Here is a 22784-nt window from a genome sequence, read left to right on the forward strand (position 1 = left end):
CTTTAAACAAGATACAATTCAAAGTGATTCCAAATGGTGTTACCAGGAGCACCAGAAGGTCTCAGGGGATCCTACAGGGTAAAGAGGCGATACCAAGGGGCTGGGCCTCTACATGCCAGCCTTACTTGAACCAGAGCAGCCCTACTTTTTATGGGTTTTTTTTTTGGTACATAAGATTTAATTTGAAAAAGGGTCATGTTGCTTAAACAAACTGCTGTAGGTCAACGTTCTCCTTACAGACAGGAAAAACTTAGGTCCACAAAGGTTAATAGACTTTACCAGAATCAATCTCCTAACCTCCCCCAAAGAGTGCTTATCCCACTTACCTAGCACTGCCCCTCTGCCAGTCAAAAAAGGAGATTAAACTAAGATAGATAAGCATCGAAGTAGTTATCCTAAATGAAGTCTAGCAACTAACTGGGAGGTAGAAGGTTACTTCAGCAGACACTCTGCCTCTCAAATAGTGAAAACGGAAAAGAATTAAGACAGGATCCACACCATTCCTTAGTTTTAGTGCTGGACAAATTCAGGGAATGAGAGGGATTAGGGTTCCAGGAGGAAGGCCTCAATTGTTCTGTTCAAGATTCTCTAGGGCAGAAGATCACTATTTCTTTGATGCAAACTCAACTGGTAATTTCTGCTTATAGCTTTCCCTAACTTAAAGAAACATGGAAGGTAAATTGTTCCTAATTAGTCGAAGCCTACATGCCTCCACTAATTATGTCTGTTACCCGAAAGGGACTCTCCCTCCTACTCACAGTCCTCTAGATCCCAAAGTAATTCTCACCTGGGGCTTCTAATAATGTAGCTAGTTGTAGCCTAGTGAAGAGAATAGGAGGATGATAGAGTAGTTACAGATTTACAGCCCCACACAGGAGCTAGTTCAGAGAGCTTTCCTCTTGCCTCTCCATTTGAAACCCTGAACTCTTTTTTAGGTTGTGTATGGTTTTAAACAGGGGATTCTCCAAGGAACTGAACCTCAAAAGAGGTAGAATACATGATAGGATAGTTTTTAAGAACAGTGGTGCCTCGGCCCAGATATACGCTTATAGAGGAAATACTCTAGTCAGATGGAGAAGAGATGAGAATTTCAGAATTACCAGAGCTAGGTGCTAGAGTAAGATAAACAGTGTTTATGCCCCCACAAGGTGAACAGGGGAGATGCATAGGAAAAGAGGGAACCCAGAAATTGGTTCTGTGGAAACTAACGCCAGGGGGAAGGAACTCCAGCTATGACTTGGGGTTCTTCTAACTTTGGATGAGAGGCAATAATTCCAAATAGGGTCAATATTGTCCTCCAAAATCCTCTTTCCTAGAGTTAAGAGACCATGGAATAAGGAGGGTTCCTACTTTACTGGCACCAGGGAATGGGAAAGTAGGTTAAACAGCTTCAACTATCAGCTGAGAAAATGCCTATGTCAGGACAACTCTTTGTAGGCAAACTGGTATAACCAGTCAAACACTTCAATGGTTCCAGATTAGCAAATTAAAAACAAGGATTCTGCTTGCCCTATCTCAAGAAGAGGGAGTTTGAAAGACAGAAATCACTTAGTCCCCTCAATTTCCTTCTCCGAAGGCTCTGTCTCTTAAAGGAAAATAGACCCTCCCCAGTTGAGCAGAGCTAAGGGTATCAAAACTGGTCTTGTACATCCCCTTCTTGACCCAGAATCAAAATTGCTACAAGGATACTAAGATATAATATAAATGTCCCTTTGTTAAAATTTTGATTCTACTTACTGGCCATATTAGCAAAAACCAAAACAAGTTCTGACACCAAAGACTCACCCGTTTCTGGTAGTAAATACATGAAGAAGGACAGAACACTGAACATGTTGAGTTTAAGCAAGAGAAAAAGATTATGAAGAAAATATTAAGTCAGAGAAGAGCAGTACTGTCTCTAGATCCTTGAGAGCCTCCAGCAGGTATGCTCAGGCTCAGAGCTGGGGGCCAAAAAATCTACAATTTCTCCGCTTCAGAGGAGGTGAGAAGTAGGATGGTGTTCATGCCTTAGATAGTGATTCTTTCCCTCCTTGTTTAAAAACTAGAAAAATATATCAGTATTACTTTGCTGACTCTTTAGACAATGTGACTCACATTTTTCAGAATATCTTTTGGCTTCTAAAGCTCAATATGGGGGGTTTTCCTTCCCTTCTACCTCAGATTTAACTTCTGTGTATAACTGCCTCCACCCCAACAATCTCTACTTCAATGAGCCCAAGTGTTTTTATTCCCTACCACTTCAATTCACTTTCTTCCTCTTTCCAGCAACCTTATGTTGCCCTAAATGGCACTTCTCAACTAGGTTTGAGCCTGAACCATGAAAGTAACTTCCCAGAAGATCCAGCATGCTCTGACGATTCCAAGAGCTGCAACTAGAGCGCTAAATCAATGACTCAACAGTATAGGCTCAGAAGCCTGGTGCATGTTAATTTATAAACAGGTAACAGCAAGGATGCTTTCCAGATGGTCAAGAGCTTAAAAAAAAAAAAAAAAAAAAAAAAACTGAGGAAAAAGGGAAGGGTAAATCACTCAGTCTCTTCCAATAACAAGTAAATGAACAAAGTCTGAAGATCAAAGTGAGAATGATGCAGATCCTAGATCCTAAATGGGAAATTTTTTCATACCAACTGCTTTTCCCAACAGAACCAAGTAATGGGAGAATTACTGTCATTCCCTCAGCAGAAACTAACATAAAGGGACTCTTTTTGGACTCTCTTCCCAAATACAACTTACCCTTTCCTTTCTCAGTGGCCTTCACTTCTCCAGGCTTCTGCTCTTAAGAGTACAAAGAAAATCATCTGGGTAACACTAAAAGCCAAAACTGTCTCATTGGTATATCTTATAAATCAATTCTGAAATTTTCCAGTACTCTCAGTTTCCACAATCTCAAACCTAAGCTTCAGACATCCTGGAAAAAAGCCATTAGCATTTAAAAAGCCTTTAGTCAACCCAGCACGGTGGTTCACACCAAGGTGGACAGATCACTTGAGGTCAGGAGTTTGAAACCAGCCTGGCCAATATGATGAAACCCCATCTCTACTGAAAATACAAAAATTAGCGCAGCATGGTGGTGGGCACTTTTAATCCCAGGTATTCAGGAGGCTGAGGCAGGAGAATCGCTCGAACTCGGGAGGCGGAGGTCGCAGTGAGCTGAGACCACGCCACTGCACTCCAGCCTGAGTGACAGAGCGATGCTGTCTCAAAAAAAAAAAAAAAAAGCCTTTAGTCTAGTCTAGTTCTCTTTCTCATAGAATTGACTGCTTAAACTGCTTTAAGCCTCTCTGGTGGTTTCCTCCCACTTCCTTCCTAGTTTAGGATCATCTAATGATGGAGCCGGGTAGAAAAATATGAAGACATCTATGATTCCAAAATAAAGGAGGAAAGGGTAGGTAGAAGATTCAGCAGAATTTCAGTAAAATGTATAACAAGGCTGAAAGGACAGGCTTTTTCTCACTTTTCTTACATATCTCTGGGATTTGGATTTACCTGTACCAGACACTGAGCCATCTCAGTCACTTGGCTTTGCAAAACTCAAGAGAAAGCATACCTCCTCACTTCCCATGGAGTATCCACCCACCCAAACATCCCTGCTGGGAGAAAACTCACGTAAAGGCAAAGAAGAGTGTCGTAGCTCCCACTAGGAAGATGGCGGCTGCAGAGACCGGGACATACTTGCTGGGTTTGAATCTCTTTCCAGACTCTGCGGGCATGTTGGAGCTCTGATGGGAAATCTGCCCTGCCGCATAGCCCAGGCCCACACAGCGGCAGAACAGACAAGAAAATGGGAGGAGGGAAGCAACAGAAAGGAGTACAAAAGGAAACCAGGGAAACAGAAAACTTTATCACCCTTCCCCCTCCCAAATAAAGCCAAAGGTCAAAAGATCTCAAATGAAGGAAAGCACATGGGAGGGGGAAAGGTGATTCCAAATGATGAATAACCACCTCTCCAGAACAAGGCAGAAGGGAAGATTAAGAAACACAACTTGTACAGTTTAAAAATTGGAGACAAACAGTAGGCTGTACACATGCAAATGGTTGCAGGCGGAAAACATGGACAGTCAGACAGATCAAGATACAGCTCATGGATGGAGGCAGGTCTTCAAAAGAAGGGGAGAATATCAGGGTATGGCAAAAAAAACTTTGGGCAAAGAAAAATTCTTCTGAGGAGATACTATAGTACCTCCACAACTACAGTTCCATAAAATGTGAGCTGCACCTAAAAGAGGCGTGCCCTGTGTTTCTATTTCAATCCAAGAAGGAACCTGAGGCCCCTTCCAACTTTTAAAGAGGAGTTGTGTTTACTGCAGTCTTTGTCTCTTTTAGGTAGTCTTCTCAATGCCACCACTCCCACACCCTGACTTCACCAGGGCTTGTAGTCTGGCAATGGTGGTTTATTTCTCTCTTAATGGCTAAAGCTGGATAACAACTGTTGTAAGTTTGAGTTGTAAATCCTTTTCTTTGAAGGGGAAGGAAAACAGGGCAAGCTTGTCTGTCTTCAATCTCTTGTAATTCTCAAGCCCTTTAAGCGCTCTGTTTCCTACAGAGTTCATGTAAAACTAAAGGGAAACTTAAAATCCTTGAAGCCATGTTCTTCCCAATAGGCAGAATAAGATGAAGAAATCAATTCCACTTGATGACACTTAAAAAGTTTACTGTGGATGAAAACGAAGTTCCAAAGATGTCCCTGTTTCCAGACTAGTCAATGTCTCTTATCTCTCTTCAGTCTTCAGCTTTCCAGACGCAGAGTTCAGCCGGGTTATTGTGCCTCACCTGGAGAAAAACAAGTATCTTTATCAGAGAATTCTTTCAGGGTATTTCTTAGACACCAAGGCTAAAATTCCACAGGCTGCTGTTAAAAAGTACTTTCTGAAAGAAAGACTGTTTTCCATTTCACTTACAAGTATGTGGGTAAGAAAGGACTCTGAATTGGGAGGAAAACTGATTCAGAATCCTTTGCTCTGTTCAGACTGGAAGGAGAACATGGCTTAATCTGGTCAAAGGTCATCAAAGGACTAGTTCTTGTAATGGGCCCATCTCACCTGACAGAGATGGTAGTAACAAATACCAAGAATATTAAAACCACAAACAAGGGCACAGCAGTGAAGGGCAGTCCTAGAACAAAGATTTCTCTTTGGACAAGAAGAATGTTTATTGCTATAGTGAAAAAAGAAAAAATTAACCTCAAAATTAGGAAAGCAAGTCTCATTTTCTTTCTCTGTGTGTTTCTCTTGCTCCTCTATGCTTTTTAGTTACAATCCTGAAGAGGCAGAGGCTGATTTTTGGTCTTCTGGAATCACCCATTAGAACACTGGGTAAGAAATGTTCTTGCATAGAAAGGCATGATGCCCTCTATGAGAAACTGAATAAAGCATAGGGTTGGTCCTCTTTTCCCAATTCAACAGTTTATTATTCCTATATTGGCCTAAGGTAATTGAGCCCCACCTGCCCAATATGATTAAGAATAACAATGACTTCTGTTGATGACAGTAACAAACTAACACCAGCATCTTAGGATTTTATAAGATGCTTTTCATCTGGTGATCTCAAAGCACTTTACTCACATTATCTGGTGACGCAGTCCCTTATCCACTCTTTAAAATTGAAGGCTACAGAATGCCTGAGGACATTCCACTGAATCACTTGAGGTTCAGAACCCAAGAGGTCACATGCCCCTTTGGTGACACAAACCCTTTCTACCTTTTCATCCACTACCTGCCCAGCGATGATAACTTGGAATCTGCAAGCCAAAAATTTTAAGTTAGAATTTTAAAAGTAGTTTTATTCCCTTCTCTACTAAAAATACAAAAATTAGCCAGGCAGGCGCCTGTAGTCCCAGCTTACTCAGGAGGCTGAGGCAGGAGAATCACCTGAACCCAGGAGGCAGAGGTTGCAGTGAGCCACTGCACTCCAGCCTGGGCGACACAGCAAGACTGTGTCTCAAAAAAGAAAAAAAGAAAAGAAAAAAAAAAATTCAGAAGATTCAGATAACAAAATATAAATGTGTCCTATAATTTACCGCTTCCTCTCTCACCTGTGGCATGGAAAGCAAAGGTGCCTTCCCTTATGATTCATTTCTTTCTTTAAAATGTGAGTTTCAGAGGGCCAAACAGCAGTATTAGAATACAGTGAGCGCCCAGAAATTCTAAGAAATTGTTATAGTCCTAGAAAACATAAATCCTCTCTAGTCCCTGATTTAATGATTATTTAACTCTCAGTTTCCTACAGGAATCAAAGCCTAACATTTGGAATGTAGGCCTCGGTAACTTTGTTAACAAAAGCAAATTCTTGGTTTGTAGACAATCTGTACTTTGTTTTTTTTAAACAGTTTCCCTCTGTCACCCAGGCTGAAGTGCATGCCACTGCAACCTCCACCTCCCCGATTCAAGCAATTCTCCTGCCTTGGCCTCCCGAGCAGTTGGGATTACAGGAGGGCACCACCACGCCCAGCTAATTTTGTATTTTTAGTAGAGATGGGGTTTCACCATGTTGCCCAGGCTGGTCTCGAACTCCTGACCTCCAGGTGATCTGCCCACTCACCCAAAGTGCTGGGATTACAGGTGTGAGCCACCCTGCCCAGCCAATATGTACTATTAAAGAAACTTTTCCCTCAAAATCCCAAAGACTAGAAAAGATGGAAAATTACACTAAATTTTATCTAGAGTAGAATATTATTTAGATACTATATATTATTTCATATATTTTCCACAGGAAAAAAGTCACATGGACTAATACTGACATAGCAATACAGAGTCATGAAAGGCCATGCAATTTTGGGAGTATAATACTGGGAATACAAAAGAGATCCACATCTGAGATGCTTGGGGGGGCTACACAATAGAAGGGAAACCATAAAACCTAAGAATTTACTGCGTATAAATAAAGATGAACCAATTCTTAGCAGAAGGATATGCTGCAGATAGTAGGATGAAACCACAAGGGTGAGCGTGGTTCATCAGAGTCAAGAGTCCGAATCCATACTAGTATCAAAAAAGTAAACAAGAATATGTATGCCGGCCAGGCGCGGTGGCTCATGCCTGTAATCCCAGCACTTTGGGAGGCTGAGGCGGGCAGATCATTTGAGGTCAGGAGTTCGAGACCAGCCTGGCCAACATGCCAAAACCCTGTCTCTACTAAAAATACAAACAAATGAGCAGGGCGTGATGGCGCACGCCTGAAATCCCAGCTACTAGGGAGGCTGAGGCACAAGAATCGCTTGAACCCGGGAGGTGGAGTGAGCCAAGAACGCAGCCACTGCACTCCAGCTTGGGCGACAGAGCCAGACTCCGTCTCAGAAAAAAATAATAATAATAATATGTATGCCATATTGAGGCACAGAGTAAACTATGAAATGGAAATATGTATATGTAAAACAATACAGGATATGTGGTTTGAAGGCTTTAATAAGGTTTAATACAGGTATTTCCTTAAACAGGTGGATACCAGCAGTACCAAGGACAACACAACTATTTTTTGTTGAAATAAGTGGTGTAACAGTAATAGAGTAAATCTAAATACACAGTAATGGAGGTACCATGGAATAATTCACATGTCAAGGTATGGGAGAAAGAGCCAAGAAGTTTAATGTGGGTGTTATCATTATATACCGAGATCGTAAAATACATGGCAATATAATTTTGTAAACATTAAGTTTATAGAAAGGGTGATAATGAGCATTCTGAAGATATTTGATCCAGGACAGAGGAATACTGAGATAAAAGGATGATATGAAAATGTTAGATCAACTTGCTCAAGATGGCATTAACCAGGAAGTGAAGAATCCAAGGCAGAAAAATAGTCTAGAGTATAACATATATGTGACCCTACAACTGCCTTCATAACTTTTAGCAACTTTCTTACTTCTTATTTCAGTGTTTCATTTGGCCAAGTGGGTAAAACACTTTCCACCTCCCTGCCCCAAAAAGAAATTTACATAGGTAAAATACTGACAAACGCATTCGAGTTCCACTTTAAAAAGTACAAAGTACTAAAAGCATGGAGCACTCGGCCGGTGGCGGCAGGAGGACGACGCGGACGGGTGAGAGAGAACAGGTAACAGAATGAAGCTTGAGCCAAAATAAGTATCAGCAGAGTGGAGCGAGGGAATCGAACCGCAGAGCGGTAAAAGGGAAACAGCCCCCGGTCCCCACCACCGGACGGGGGCAAAGAGAATCACCCGTTCGGGCAGGACTGACGACCGCTGAAACCGAGGAGAAGGAATCCACGGCGGCCAGGCCCACCGAGGTTGAGAGAGCGGGCAGCAGGGACCGCAGAGCCCGAGGGCGCAGGGCCGGGGGCGGAAGGGGCGGCGGCTGGGCGCCAGGCACCGGGGACCGTGGTCTCGAGCTGAGTGGCCGGCTCTAACCCGTTCCGAGCCCTGGTGGCCGTAGATCCCCGGCCTCTACTCGTCGTCCGTTTCCAGGGCCCACGGGTCCCGCCGCGGTTGGAAGACCCGGCCCGGAGGAGAAATGGGGCCTTAACCCCCTCCCCGTCGTCGGTCCCCCTTCCCTAGAGGTCACCCTCCCCTCCCACCTCACTGGTCCGGCACTTCCGGTTCCGCAGGCACCGGTGTCCTCGGCACTCACCCCCGAGCCCGGTGCTCGTCACCACCACCGTCGTTGTCACCGCCGCCTCCCGGCAGTGCCGTCCTGCCTCAGAGAAGCAGCGCGCGGCCCCCGCACGCTCCACGCCCGCCCCGCTGCCGCGCGCTCCCGCCAGGCGACGCTCGACTCGGAGCCGGCGCGCGGCCGTTGCCCTCAGTGCCGGGTCTCGAACCCTTCCAGCGTTCCCATTGGTTCCCTGGTCCGGGCTCGCGCGACGTCTCGCGCGGCGCACGTTTGTCTCATTCATGCGGCTCGCGCTGCCGCGCCCACCCCCGCTCACTCTCCCATTCACCCATATCCCCCACCCCGACTCCGATCTGGGGCGTGCGCGCGAACCCTGGCGACCGGGGCGACCTCGCGTTCTGATTGGCTGCAGCAACACAGCGTCGTACGCACTCGAGGAGACGAGAGCGCGCACGTAAGGCCGTGGGGTTGCGGGGACGACTAAGAGACAGGGATTGGCCTAATGCACAGGAGTCAGGAATGAGGAAATGGCCAGGCGAGTCTTCCCTTCTCCTGCGTCCTGTTGTATTCCCACTGAATCCAAGCAAAAACTCTCGGAAAGAAGAAAAGAATTATGTGTGTACTGGAAGTACTCAAAAGCAAGCAGCCACCTTCTCGAATTCAGCAACCCCTCTCCCAGTGAGGTGGTACAGTCCAGACAGGCTTCTAGCGCAGCCAATTACTGACGGAGTTTCGCCGCTTCCTGCTTCAGCCCCTTCGCGGCGGATTGGCCAACCATTTGGCGACTAGGCCTGCCTTTTCTCCTTCCCACCTCCTTTTTTTTTTTTTTTTTTCCAGACGGCGAAAACTTTATTTAAAACAATCTTGCTGGAGAAATCTTCAGTCCGGCGAGGTCGCTGGTCCAGGCAGAATCCAGGATGATGGAATGCTCTGGGCTTTGGTCCCACATGAAGGGGACGCCCGGACTTGAAGAGCCATTGTAGGGCGAGTCTCCTGCCAAGGGCCGGGGAGGGAGATAAAGAAGAGCAGGCGCCAGCCTTGGAGCCGTAGCGCTAACCGTGAGAGGGAAGCCTAAGGAGCGCGCGACCTGAGGCGGTGGCAGCACGCTCCCGCACCCGGCGTGCGAGCCGGGAGGTGAACTCTCTGAATTCCATTAGTTTCCCACTGCCACAGGTGGAGTGGGCGCCCGCATCCCTCACCTCACCCAATCCGAGAATACAAAGCTGGAAGCAAAAGGTTCTCTAGGTCCCTGGCGAGCTCACTCTGCATAGGTCACAGTGCTACGCTTTGCCCTGATTAGCCCAAGACAGCTGTGAACCCAATAGCAATGCCACGTGTTCTCTCCCCGTTCAGTTCGAGGCTGTTTCTTTTTTGGAAAGCAACTCTGGCTATTACATAATGGCCCCTCAGAAAGGTGTTTCACGAGCCACTTCCCTGAAGCCGAGGCCCCTCACCTGTCTGTAAAATCCTGCCTGTCCTCGGGTTTGGTCTCAAATGTTGCTGGCTTTACTGTGGTTCTGACACTTTAGTATTAGGCAGCAAGGTAAAGGAGAACTACCTTCTCCTGTTTTCTGGAGTCTAGTTCCTTCTCTGACATGGTATATATTATCAATTCTAGTTTATTCTTGTTAACAGAGTCAAACCAGCATTTATTGCAACACACTTGAGAGTTCTTTATAACGACTTTGTATTTTTAAAACTCTTTAGACCTGGCCTGGCGTGGTGGTTCACGCCTGTAATCCCAGCACTTTGGGAGGCCACGGCGGGCGGATCACGAGGTCAGGAGTTCGAGACCACCCTGGCCAACATAGTGAAACTCCGTCTCTACTAAAAATACAAAAATCAGTCGGGCATGGTGGGGGGCGCCTGTAATCCTAGCTACTCGGTAGGCTGAGGCAGGAGAATTGCTTGAACCCGGGAGGCAGAGGTTGCAGTGAACCGAGATCAGACAACTTCACTCCAGCCTGGGACACAGCAAGACTCCGTCTTAAAACAAAACAAAACAAAACAAAAACCTCTTCAGATCATATGAAAGGTAAATTTAAGGCATTATTGAAGATACAATATTGGTATTTCATTTTTGATTTTTTGAGAGGGAGTCTCACGCCGTCACCCAGGCTGGAGTGCAGTGGCACGATCTCAGCTCATGGCAACCTCCTCCTCCCTGGTTCAAGCAATTCTCATGTCTCAGCCTCCCGAGTAGCTGGGATCACAGGTATGCGCCACCACACCCAGCTAATTTTTCTATTTTTAGTAGAGATGGGGTTTCACCATGTTGGCCAGGCTGGTCCAGAACTCCTGACCTCAAATGATCCTCCCACCTTGGCCTCCCAAAGTGTTGGGATTACAGGCGTGAGCCCGGGTGCCTAACCTGATATTGGTATTTTCTACCTGTAAGCCATGTTTCTTTAAGTCAGCTTTCATTTTTCTGTTGCATATTTTTCTTGGATTTTTAGACTTCCTGATTTCCTCCACTTCACAAATTAGGCATTTTTACTTTCAGCTTCCTAAGAACTTGTAAATAGTGGTGTCTCTTGGCGAGACAGTGCTAAATGGGAAAAAAAAAAAAAAAATCAGTCTTCCACCATCCAACTGAACTCAACTCCCCTGGGATACTAGCTTGGATTGGCAAGCTTTCTTAGGTGGATGAGCACTAACAGAGGTATAATCACTATCCCAAAGTTGAAAGACCGAGATTCCACTTGTCCAGTTTTCCTTGGGATCACTCAAGGTATTTCTTGGAAAGAACGTTTAATAGAAGAACGTAAAGTTGAAAGTGCCAGCTACTTCTGAAAAGTATCCAGAGTAAAATCTAGGCTAAAACAGTGGGATATCCAGACCACTCAAACTTCAAATTACTTTAATATGTTTATCGATTAATACCTTACAGGTTTTTGTTTTTCTGAGACAGGGTCTGGCTCTGTCACCCAGCTGGAGTGCAGTGGAGCTATCTCAGCTGACTACAACCTCCCCCTTCCATTCTCAAACAATCCTCCCACCTCAGCTTCCTGAGTAGCTGTGCCACCATGCTTGGCTAATTTTTTAAGATTTTTGTATAGATGAGGTCTCACTAAATATTGCCCAGGCTGGTCTCGAACTCCTAGACTCAAGTGATCCTCCTACCTCAGCCTCCCAAAGTGCTGAGATTACAGGCATAAGCCACTGCACCCGGCCCTTTACAGTTTTTCTAGCGTAGCTTATCTACACTTTTCCAAATTGTCTTCAGTTGCATTTTCTCATGCCTATAGATGGCAAACCACTGGGTCATTTTTAGTTCAACTCACTAGTAAATAAACATGCAAATAAGGACAAAATGCTGCCCTAGGGTTTAGAAGCAGAGAGGAATGCCCTGCCTTTTAGCACCAAACAAACCAACAACCTCTTTATGTTTGTTTGTTTGTTTGTTTGTTTTTGTTAAGACAGGGTTTCACTCCTGTCACCCAGGCTGGAGTACAGTGGTGTGATCTAGGATCACTGCAACCTCCATCTCCCAGGCTCAAGTGATTCTCATGCCTCAGCCTCCAGAGTAGCTGGGACTACAGGCACATGCCACCCCACCCAGCTAATTTTTATTTATTTTTTTTAATTCATGAACTATTTATTAAAATAACACATTTAGGGGAAAAAATCAATACAATGTCTACATCATCAGTGAAAACTATACCATCATACAAAAAAAGATTTTATTTGGAGAAACTTTTCTAATTTATGGCAAGTTTTACTTTCAGAAATAAAACCACAGAACAACACAATCTAATTCAATCTTAATGGCTGGCATGCTGAGCAAGGAATGTTCTTATTCTTTCTAGCTCCTTCTTTACACTGTCAGGTACCAGGGTTCTGCCTTTTGGAGTGATTTCAGCCACCAAGTCATCAACAGTAACGTGTTCGAGTCCTTGTTCTTTAATGACCTCTTTACAGTGTGCCTTCAACTGATCCTTCCAGCCTCATTCAATTAATTTAGCTCTCAGCAACTCTTTGAAGCGTTCTCTTTCTCCAGTTTCTATCAACTTTTGGTTAATCGCTCCTCTCATCTGTGCATCTTTGTTCATCTTGCTAACCACACTCTGGCTGCCCAGACTTAGACCCTCAGTAGCTTGGGCACCTAAGCACACAGAAAGCTAGAACACGCATTTCCCAATTTTTGTGTTTTTAGTAGATGGGGTTTCACCATGTTGGCCAGGGTAGTCTCCAGCTGCTGAGCTCAAGTGATCTGCCTGCCTCAACCTCCCAAAGTGCTGGGATTACAGGTGTGAGTCAGTGCTCCTGGTCAACTTCTTTGTGTTTAAATACTGCTATCTTTCTTCCTGTCCTTGTGAAATGTCTATGTGTTAAAGAGTAGTTCTTACCTTTGTGCTGTGGATCCTACCTCCTTCGCTCCTGCATTTTTTTTGGTGGGGGAGGGGGGGATGGGGTCCTGCTCTGTCACCCAGGCTGGAGTGCAGTGGCACGATCTCAGCTCACTGCAACCTCCGCGTCCCATGGACAATTAATAGCTCAAATTTAACACTGCCAAAAAACTTGACATTTTCTTCCCCCCTCCCTAAGTTTCCCTTGTCCCTCAGGGGACAACTCCCTGAGTTTCCCCAATCTCATGTCTAACCTAGTGTCTCTTGTTAAAAAAAATCTAGGATGCATCCTTGATTCCATCGTTTTCCTCACCACTCCATTAGGAAGTCCTACCTTCAGAATATCCTCTCACCAGCTCTACCTGTACTGCCCTAGTATTTCATCCCCCACCAGTTCTCACATTTACACTCTTACAAAACTCTCCTAATTCCTGTCCTTGCTTCTACACTTGCCCTATAACCCACTCTCTGCAAAGCAGTGATCTTTTCAAAATTTAAAGTAATCAGCCAGGCTAATCCCAGCACTTTGGGAGGCCGAGGTGGATGGATCACTTGAGGTCAGGAGGTCGAGACCAGCCTGGCCAACATGGCGAAACCCCATCTCTATTAAAAATACAAAAATTCGCCAAGCATGGTGGCACATGCTACTCAGCTACTCAGGAGGCTGAGGCAGGAGGATAACTTGAACTCGGGAGGCAGAGGTTGCAGTGCACCGAGGTCATGCCATTGCACTCCAGCCTGGGTGACATAGCAAAACTTAGAAGGAGAGAAGGAAGGTGGGGGAGGGAAGGGGAGGAGAGAGGAGGGGAAGGGAGGGAAGGAAAGGAAGGAATAGGAAGGAAGGGGAAGGAATGATAAGAAAGAAAAAAGAAGGAAAGAGAAGAAAAAGAGAAAGAAAAAGCAGGAAGGAGGGAGAAAGGAAAGGAAAGAAAAAGAGCGAGAAGGAAGGAAGGAAAGAAAGAGGCATGGGAAGGAGGAGATCAGCCAGGCGCGCTGACTCACGCCTGTAATCCCAGCACTTTGGGAGGCCAAGGCGGGTGGGTCACCCGAGGTCGGGAGTTCGAGACAAGCCTGACCAACACGGAGAAACCCCATCTCTACTGAAAATGCAAAATTAGCTGGGCATGGTAGCGTATGCCTGTAATCCCAGTTACTCGGGAGGCTGAGGCAGGAGATTCACTTGAACCTGGGAGGCGGAAGTTGCGGTGAGCCAGATTGCACCATTGCACTCCAGCCGGGGCAACAAGAGTGAAACTCCGTCTCCCTCCTCCAAAAAAAAAAAGAGATCAAATAATTACTCTACTTAACTACCCCTCCCCACTGGTTCCCATTGCTCTTAACAGTAAAATCCATTCTTAAACCAGGCACTGTGGAATGAGCCTGTAGTGCCAGCTACTCAGGAGATTAAGATGGCCGGATCACTTAAGCCCAGAAGTTCAAAGCCAGCTTGGGCAACATAGTGAGACCCCCCATCTCTCTCTTTTTTTTCTTCTTTTGGAGATGGAGTTTCGCTCTTGCTGCCTAGGCTGGAGTGTTGTGGCGTGATCTTGGCTCACAGCAACCTCCGCCTTCCAGGTTCAAGTGATTCTCCTGCCTTAGCCTCCCAAGTAGCTCAGATTACAGGCATATGCCACCACGCTAGGCTAATTTTTTGCTTTTTTTTTTTTTTTTTTTTTTGTATTTTTAGTAGAGACAGGGTTCCACCATGTTGGTCAGGCTGGTCTCGAACTCCTGACCTCAAGTGATCCATCCACCTCAGCCTCCCAAAGTGCTGGGATTGCAGGCATGAGCCCCCACGCCTGGCTGAGATCCCTATCTCCTAAAAAGAAAAAAAAAAAAAAAATCCCTGTTCTTTTTGAGACAGAGTGTCGTTCTGTCACCCAGGCTGGAATGCAGTGATGCAATCTCAGCTTACTGCAACCTCCACCTCTCGGATTCAAGGAATTCTCAGCCTCCCGAGTGGCTGGGGTTAAAGGCGTGGCCACCACCCAGAGCACCTGGGCCAAAAAATCCATTCTTCACCCCGGTTTACAAAAGCCCTACATTATCTGGTCTTTGCTGCCCCCTCCAGCCTCATCTTGTACAGTCTCTCTTGGTTCCACGCTTCAACCACACTGGTTTTTCTCTTCACCAAGCTCACCAAGCTTGTTCCTTTATTAGGGTTTTGCAGTTTTTTTTCACTAGGAAGGTTTTGCCCCAGACTTCATACAGCCATTTGAGTCTTAGTCCAAAATGTATGCTCAGGAAGGGCCTTTCCTGACCACCCAGTCGAAAGTAGCCTCTAGTTACTCTGTCTCATATCCCCCAAATTTAAGTCTCTGCATAGCACTTGCCTTTTTAAATGTGTTTATTCTATAATGTAAGCTCCATAAAACTTTTGTCTATCTTGTTCCCCATCTAGAATGGCTCCTGACAAACAGTAGGTCCTCAGTAAACATTTATGGAAAGAAGGAATGGATGAATGGCATCAGATACTTAAGTAATCCAAGTCCAAACCAGGGACACCAAACAATCATTTGCAAGAGATCGAAAAGAATGGGCTTTCCCAGCTTCTTACCACCTGAAAGCTCAAGTTATACTTTGACTTAGGGCCTAGTTCCAATCAAATAGACAAGAAGGATAGCTGTACTGGAAGGAAAATGAGCTATCTCTGGAAAATGATTAGATATGATGAAATCTCATTCCAAGGTTATCACCAGCCTCTAACTCCCCACAGTAAATCCAGCACTGACAGCAGATTTACCATCTATTTACCTAAGCGCAAAGGAAAGGGGAACTATCATAAGAACTCACAGCCAGGGCCAGGCACGGTGGCTCACGCCTGTAATCCCAGCACTTTGGGGCGTTGAGGTGGGCGGATCACGAGGTCAGGAGATCGAGACCATCCTGGCTAACATGGTGAAACCCCGTCTCTACTAAAAATACAAAACAAAACAAAAAAATTAGCCAGGCACGGTGGCGGACGCTTGTGGTCCCAGCTACTCAGGAGGCTGAGGCAGGAGAATTGCGTGAACCCGGAAGGTGAAGCTTGCAGTGAGCCGACATTGCGCCACTGCACTCCAGCCTGGGCAGCAGAGCAAGCAGAGAGTCTCACACCTGTAATCCCAGCACTTTGGGAGGCCGAGGTGGGCAGATCATGAGGTCAGGAGTTTAAGACCAGCCTGGCCAACATAGTGAAATCCTGTCTCTACTAAAAAATATACAAAAAATTAGCTGGGCGTGGTAGCAGGCACCTGTAACCCCAGCTACTTGGGAGGCTGAGACAGGAGAATTGCTAGAACCCAAGAGGCAGAGGTTGTGAGCCGAGATCGCGCCACTGCACTCCAGCCTGGGTGACAGTGCGAGACTCTGTCACAAAAAAAAAAAAAAAAAAAAACTCACTTGACTCACAGGTAGGTTTCTTGCTTTTCCCCTCCTCTAAGCATTTTAGCAATAAATCATTCCAATGATGTTTCTATAACACTTAGAGGAAAAAAAATAAATTATACCAACTTCTATGACATGGCAAAAATATTTATTAAAATTATTTTTAAGTTTGAACTTTATTGGAAAGAGTCCCTCTAATTCACACTTTCATCCTAGATAAATGGGTAAGAACCCTATATGGAATATAAAGCATTGATTTTTAAAAACCACAAAGTAGCACAGTGAAAGAAATGCAATTCTCCAGGGTCTTAGAGAATTCAAAGTGGCATCTTAGGTAGTCTAAGCAACCAATTAGAGTCTCATGGTTTTCCTTTTGGTTCCAGATTAGAAGAGTCAGGTTACCACTACCTGTTTTTAGAGGTAGAATATGAACTTCTACTAGTCCACAGTTTACTGGTTAGGTGGCCCCAACAGAGTCTCTTATCTCAGCCCATCTGCCTCTAGGGGTGGCCAGAAGATCTCTATGTCCCAGGCAGCAAGGCTTCCTGCTGATCTCTACTTCAGATCCATGAACCGGATGTCCATGATGAGAAGGAAGTTCTTAGGCAGTGGGCGGGGGGCTGGAGACAGAACAGTAAACACCTGATGCTCCAGGTCCACACTGGTCACCACAATGAAGCCAGCTACGCTCGTCTCAGACAGGTTCTCCTCTGTGCCCTCGGCAGTGCTAACACTCAGTAGGTGGTGCACCATATCTCGCCCAGGAGTGACGGGTACTAGCTTGAGCTGATTATCCTCTTGAGACATGCCCAAAGGTAAACAGGAGTCTGGGATGGTGGGTGCCCCAACTTTGTAGATTTTCACATCTGAAAATTTGACATTGAAGGCATGGGGATAGAAACAGCCTCGGAATCCATAAAAATACTCACGGATACGCTCATCCCTACATTCCCGCCGGAAGTCCTTGGAGCGCTCCACCACACCCCCAGATTTAGGGAGCAGCACGGTGCGTACAAAGTGGGGGAGGTCCCGTTTCAGTTCGTTGTACAGTCGTTCTTGATCCAGAACCACAACGACATCCACCTCAAAAGCTGAGGCTGCATGCACCAGAGCCTGGTAACCAGAGCCCTTGACCCAGCCACAGGTGTTAATGACACAGCCACTCACAGATGCCCTTCGGTTCACCTCACACCTTTGGTTGAACACATCTGCTAAACGAGATGTAATCTGCAAAAGAGAGGATCCAGGTAAGAACAAAAAACCCAGACAAACCCATGGCTACTTTGTTCCTCTTTAGAATAAGTGCTTTTAGATATAAGAAAAATGACTTTTTTTTTTTGGAAATGGAGTCTCACTCTGTTGCCCAGGCTGGAGTGCAGTGATGCGATCTCAGCTCACTGCAACCTCCACCTCCCGGGTTCAAGTGATTCTCCTGCCTCAGCCTCCCGAACAGCTGGGATTACAGGCACTGGCCACCACGCCCGGCTAATTTTTGTATTTTCAGGAGAGATGAGGTTTTGGTTTCACCATGTTGGCCAGGCTGCTCTCCAACTCCTGACCTCAGGTGATCCACCTGCCTCAACCTCCCAGGTTGTGGGATTACAGGCATGAGCCACTGCACCCAGCCTGAAAAACTGACACTTTTAATGGCTGTAGTTTTGACAACATAACATGGATTTAATTTTTATGTTGCTGCTTCTACCTCCTGTATTATGCCGTAAGTAAAAATCTAACAAATTACTAAGAATAGATCCACAGAAATGTTTAACAATCTGAGACTGACTTATATTTGGAACTGCCTTTTCTGAAGTAATGCAGCAGAAATACCAGCTGAGAAAATGCAGTGTAAACTAGTAAACTTCCCCAGTTTCCTACCCTGATAGCAACCCTTCCCTCCACTTCACCTTTCTCTGGCTCTGACCTTATTATAAAGCTTGATGTTGGTGCCAGGAGTGGTGGAACCAAAATGATACACCAGAGGGGCCTGGATAGAGAAACCCTCTTCCACGTCTGCAGGTCGCTCAATGTAGAGGGCCCCCATGGTACCAGGGATGGACACAGAACCCTGGCCCACATCCAGCTCCACATAAGTGGGACGGCGGCCCAAACGCACTGCATAGTTGAGCAGAAGGCGACACACTGTAGACTTGCCCACATCAGTGGGGCCCACTACCATCACACGGGGACCTCGCTCTTCTTCCTTTTCCGCTTGCCTCCGCATCTGTTCCAAGGCTGTGTGAGTGTTGAGGTAAAGCAACATAGGAGTGTCCTTGGAGACATAAGCCACCTCAGTGCGGCCGCTCAGTTGCACAGAACAGCCATGCCAAGTGAAAACAGCCACCTTGGCACCAGCATCAAAGGTGAATTTCTTGTTTCGGGTCAGCTCTGTGCCAAAGATCTCTGCCATGCCAGTCAACAACTCCAACTGAACTGACTGAGATGCCTCCACCTCAAAGCGAAGTTCTGTTTCTCGCTCTAGTTCAAATTTAGTGGTTGGCTTCTTGTCATCATTAGCCTCTTCTCCCATCTCTTCTGTGTAGCTGCTGCGCCTAGAACACAAATTAAATATCAGACCCAATTGTAAGTCAGTCCTCTGTTACAAAAACATCCAATGGGGCCAGGTGTGGTGGCTCATGCCTGTAATCCCAGCACTTTGGGAAGCTGAGGTGGCTGGACCACTTGAGGTCAGGAGTTTAAGACTAGCCTGGCCAACATGGTGAACCCCGTCTCTACTAAACATACAAAAAAAAAAAAAAATTAGCCGAGCATGGTGGTGGGTGCCTGTAATCCTAGCTCTTTGGGATGCCAAGGCAGGAGAATCACTTGAACCCAGGTGGCAGAGGTTGCAGAGAGCCGAGATTGCACCACTGCACGCCAGCCTGGGCAACAGAGCAAGACTCCATCTCAAAAAAAAAAAAAAAAAGAAAAGAAAAGAAATCATCCAATGGGCCAGGCACAGTGGCTTAGGCCTGTAATCCCAGCACTTTGGGGCACTGAGTTGGGCAGATCCCCTGAGCTCAAGAGTACAAGACCAGCCTGGGCAACATGGTGAAACCCCATCTCCACAAAAAATGCAAAAATTGGCCAGGCCTGGTGGCTCACGCCAGTAATCCTAGCACTTTGGGAGGCCAAGGCGGGCAGATCACCTGAGGTCATGAGTTCAAGACCCGCTTGGCCAACATGGTGAAATCTCGTCTTTACTAAAAAATACTAAAATTAGCCAGGCATGGTGGTGAGTGCCTGTTGTCCAAGCTACTCAGGAGACTGAGTCAGGAGAATCACTTGAACCTGGGAGGTGGAGGTTGCAGGGTTGCAGTGAGGTGAGATCGCACCACTGTACTCCCGCCTGGGCGACAGAGCTAGGCTCTGTCTCAAAACAAAACAAAACAAAACAAAAACATACAATGAATGTTTCCCCTTACCTTGCTTTAATTCTCTCCATATTTCTTATCACCATCTGTCTCACTATATATTATGTTTTCCCCGCCTTCCCATCCCAAAATGTAAGACTTGGGCATTTTTATTTGCTACTGTATACTACTTAGAATAGAGCTTGACAGACTGTAGACACCTCAATACATTGCATGAATTAATGTCTCAGACATCAGAGAAAAACCATACCTACAGATGGACAGAAGATTTAATTATATCACCCTCCATCACTCTATTGGTAAACTCCAGACTTGAGAAGGTAACAGATGCCCAGACCCCAATCATCTTAGTCAACAGGAAAGGGCGTCTGCAATACGGATGCAAAGCAAAGAACACCGGGTTTGAACTCAGAAAACAGCATAAGCCTCGGCTCTGTAACTACTAGTAGTGTCTTTAGACAATCACTTAACTTCTCTGAACCTTTGAAGCTGTCGACTGGAAAGCACTTACACTTCCTCAAATACAGTGTTGTTCTTGGTGTTTATAGGAATTGTGGGAGGAAAAAAAAGCACTTCGTAAACTAGAAAACGACAAGGAAACGATATGAATTATTTCTGATCCTGGACTGCAGCTCTAGGTTCAGCATTTGTCCCAACCTCCCCAGACACCAAAATCTCCCCGGACCACAAGGAGGCGACAGTTGCGTTCCTGCCCTTTTTTAACTCACCTGCGCAGCCAGGAGCCCAACAGGTAAACCCAGAAGGTCCTCCAGTGCAGAACTCAAACCAAACTACAAGCGATTCTTGCCCAGACCCACGCCGGAAACAAACGCAGTTCCGCACTTGCGCTATGAAAGGACACGCGGTCGCACGCTGCCCTTTGGTACGTGTAGTTTGCCGGAACAGCCGAGAGCGGGTGCACTCGCTAAGCCGCTCGGCCTTCTGGGAGTTGTAGTCAAAGGATTGTTTTGAACTTGACGCCAAGGGTGGGAGGGGCGGCGGCCGTCATTATTCGTGAGGCCGGAGGGAGGGGTGAGGAGGCGTGGCGGTTGCGCCCCCGCGCTGGGCAGCGACAGGTCGAGGGACCTGGCTTCGGCAGTGCGCGTCCGCGGCGGGAATCTCGCCCCAGATTTCCTGCTCCCCTGCAGCGCAGGAAAGAGAAGGGAGGCCCGGAAGAGAGGGGGACTTACTGTCTAGGTCTAGGTCCCGCGACGGCCTGCTTGCCTGGACAAGCCACGAAGCACAAAATCCTGTTTGGGCAGGGGGAAACCTAGGGGTAGGGAAAGCGGAGGAAAGCAGCCCGACAGAGGTTGCACCGAGTAGTTGTCTCCCACCTTACACAGTGCTTGGCACATGGAAGGCATTTCAAAATTTTTTTCTTTAATAAAAGAATAAAAATCCGATGATTTCTTCCAGCTACAAGTCAGTCATTACCCAACAACCTCTCTCCCACTAAACGAGGATTTTTGTTGGCCACTCATTTCCCTCCATAAATCTCTGACAGTTACAGGTCAGTCATTTGCCCCTCAGCCAACAGGTTCCACCACGTCTATAATCCTCTTTTTACTAACTTGGGCTTTGGAATCTTACATTATTTGCTATACTGCTTACATCACTGTGTGACTTTGAGCAAATCACAGGCTTCATCTCTCTGAGATCCTTTTTTGTTTGTTTGTTTTTCTTTTTATTTTTGAGACAGCGTCTCACTCTCTCGCCCAGGCTGGAGTACAGTGCCGCGAACATGGCTCACTGCAGCCTCGACCTCCTGGGCTCAAGCATGACATCGTTTTTTGTCTGCAAAGTGGGGATAATAACAGTGCCCAACCTAAAGTTGTTTTGACGATTGCAGGAATGTGCCTGTAAAGTACTAAGTACGATGTCTGTAATACAGAAAAATCTGATGTCAGCTTTTACGTTTTTATTATAGGCTGGGGGGAAGGGACTATAATACCATTCATTCGTGCAATACTTAACATTTTTCAGATCCCTTTCAAGCATCTTCTTTCACAGCCGCCCTGTAAAGTCAGCTTTATTATATCCAATTTCAGATGGGGGAGGAGACTAAGATAGGTGCAGGGATTTGCCCAAACATTAACATAACTGAGTCCAGTTATGATAATAGTAAACATTTAAACTGGGCGCGGTGGCTCACGCTTGCAATCCCAGCACTTTGGGAGGCCGAGACGGGCGGATCACCTGAGGTCAGGAGCTCGAGACCAGTCTGACCAACATGGTGAAACCCCATCTCTACTAAAAATAGAAAAATTAGCTAGGCGTGGTGGCAGGCGCCTGTAATCCCAGCTACTGGGGAGGCTGAGGCAGGAGAATCGCTTGAACCCGGGAGGCAGAGGTTGCAGTGAACCGAGATCAAGTCACTGCACACCAGCCTAGGCAACAGAGCGAGGCTCTGTCTCAAAAAAACAAACATTTATATACTTCTATATGCCAGATACTGGTCTATGGACTTTTCAGGTGTAAATTCATTTAATCATCGCCAGAATCCTATGCAGTAGGTACTGTAATTGTCATCTTCACTTTACACGTGAGTACTTTTTTCAGTCCTGCTCACGTAGTTAATTCATATTGAGGAGACTGGGAAGATTTTCTGGTTGGTTCGCCAGAAAGATTTTCTCCTGCTGGTCCTACTTAGCAGCACTCCCCAAGCAGTGCCATCCTCACTTGTCACTTCTGAGTTTTCTTTGATGGTTTGCTTTAATTATTTCATTCATTCAACATGTATGCCTTAGCTTTTTTTTTTTTTTTTTTTTTTTTTTTTGAGATGGAGTTTTGCTCTGTTGCCCAGGCTAGAGTGAAGTTGTGCAATTTCAGCTCATTGCAACCTCTGCCTCCTGGGTTCAGGTGATTCTCCTGCCTCAGCCTCCCAAGTAGCTTGGATTACAGGCACGTGTCACCATGCCCAGCTAATTTTTGTATTTTTACTAGAGATAGGGTTTTCACCATCAAGTGATCCGCCCGCCTTGGCCTCCCAAAGTGCTGGGAATACAGGCATGAGCCACCGTGCCCAGCCTATGCATTAGTTTTTCAATTAACTATTGGGTGTCCCCTAATCTTCTCTTCTTTAAAAATTCAGTTCCAGTCTTCCATTTGCAAATTTTCTCCCTGAGTGGGCTTAT

The 22784-nt window shown here is 46.0% G+C and overlaps 2 protein-coding genes and 1 pseudogene across 7 annotated transcripts in view; all 3 read right to left on the bottom strand.

Annotated features, from left to right (window-relative positions):
• The window catches only part of ZDHHC5 (zDHHC palmitoyltransferase 5), a 34361-nt gene extending 25447 nt beyond the window's left edge, over positions 1-8914 (bottom strand). The window contains exons 1-3 of one of the 4 annotated variants that reach the window (XM_005577843.5): positions 8174-8295; positions 5562-5737; positions 3607-4770 (exon numbers count right to left, since the gene is read on the bottom strand). In XM_005577843.5, coding sequence (XP_005577900.3) covers positions 3607-3710 — 104 coding nt within the window. In that variant the 5' untranslated portion in view covers positions 3711-4770; positions 5562-5737; positions 8174-8295. Of the gene's footprint in view, positions 1-3606; positions 4771-5561; positions 5738-8173; positions 8296-8529 lie in introns of those variants that run through there. The other 3 variants (XM_005577840.4, XM_005577841.5, XM_005577842.5) reach the window with 3 other exon arrangements.
• Positions 8915-12227: 3313 nt separating this feature from the next.
• On the bottom strand, positions 12228-12702 carry LOC102133309 (transcription and mRNA export factor ENY2 pseudogene; annotated as a pseudogene).
• Positions 12703-16410: 3708 nt separating this feature from the next.
• Positions 16411-20477, bottom strand: CLP1 (cleavage factor polyribonucleotide kinase subunit 1). 3 transcript variants are annotated; one of them, XM_005577844.5, is made up of 3 exons: positions 20379-20477; positions 18201-18828; positions 16411-17506 (listed from the first exon to the last, which is right to left on the bottom strand). In XM_005577844.5, exons 2-3 carry the CDS (start codon positions 18804-18806, stop codon positions 16835-16837), a joined length of 1278 nt encoding a protein of 425 aa, XP_005577901.1. In that variant the 5' UTR covers positions 18807-18828; positions 20379-20477; the 3' UTR covers positions 16411-16834. The 3 variants fall into 3 exon arrangements, with proteins under 3 accessions (XP_005577901.1, XP_065384246.1, XP_015289668.1); XM_065528174.2 differs by lacking the exon at positions 20379-20477 and adding an exon at positions 20162-20227; XM_015434182.4 differs by lacking the exon at positions 20379-20477 and adding an exon at positions 19901-20013.
• Between the last annotated feature and the right edge of the window lie 2307 nt (positions 20478-22784).

The sequence above is a fragment of the Macaca fascicularis genome, chromosome 14, assembly GCF_037993035.2.
Source record: "Macaca fascicularis isolate 582-1 chromosome 14, T2T-MFA8v1.1".
Taxonomy (NCBI): Eukaryota; Metazoa; Chordata; class Mammalia; order Primates; family Cercopithecidae; genus Macaca; species Macaca fascicularis.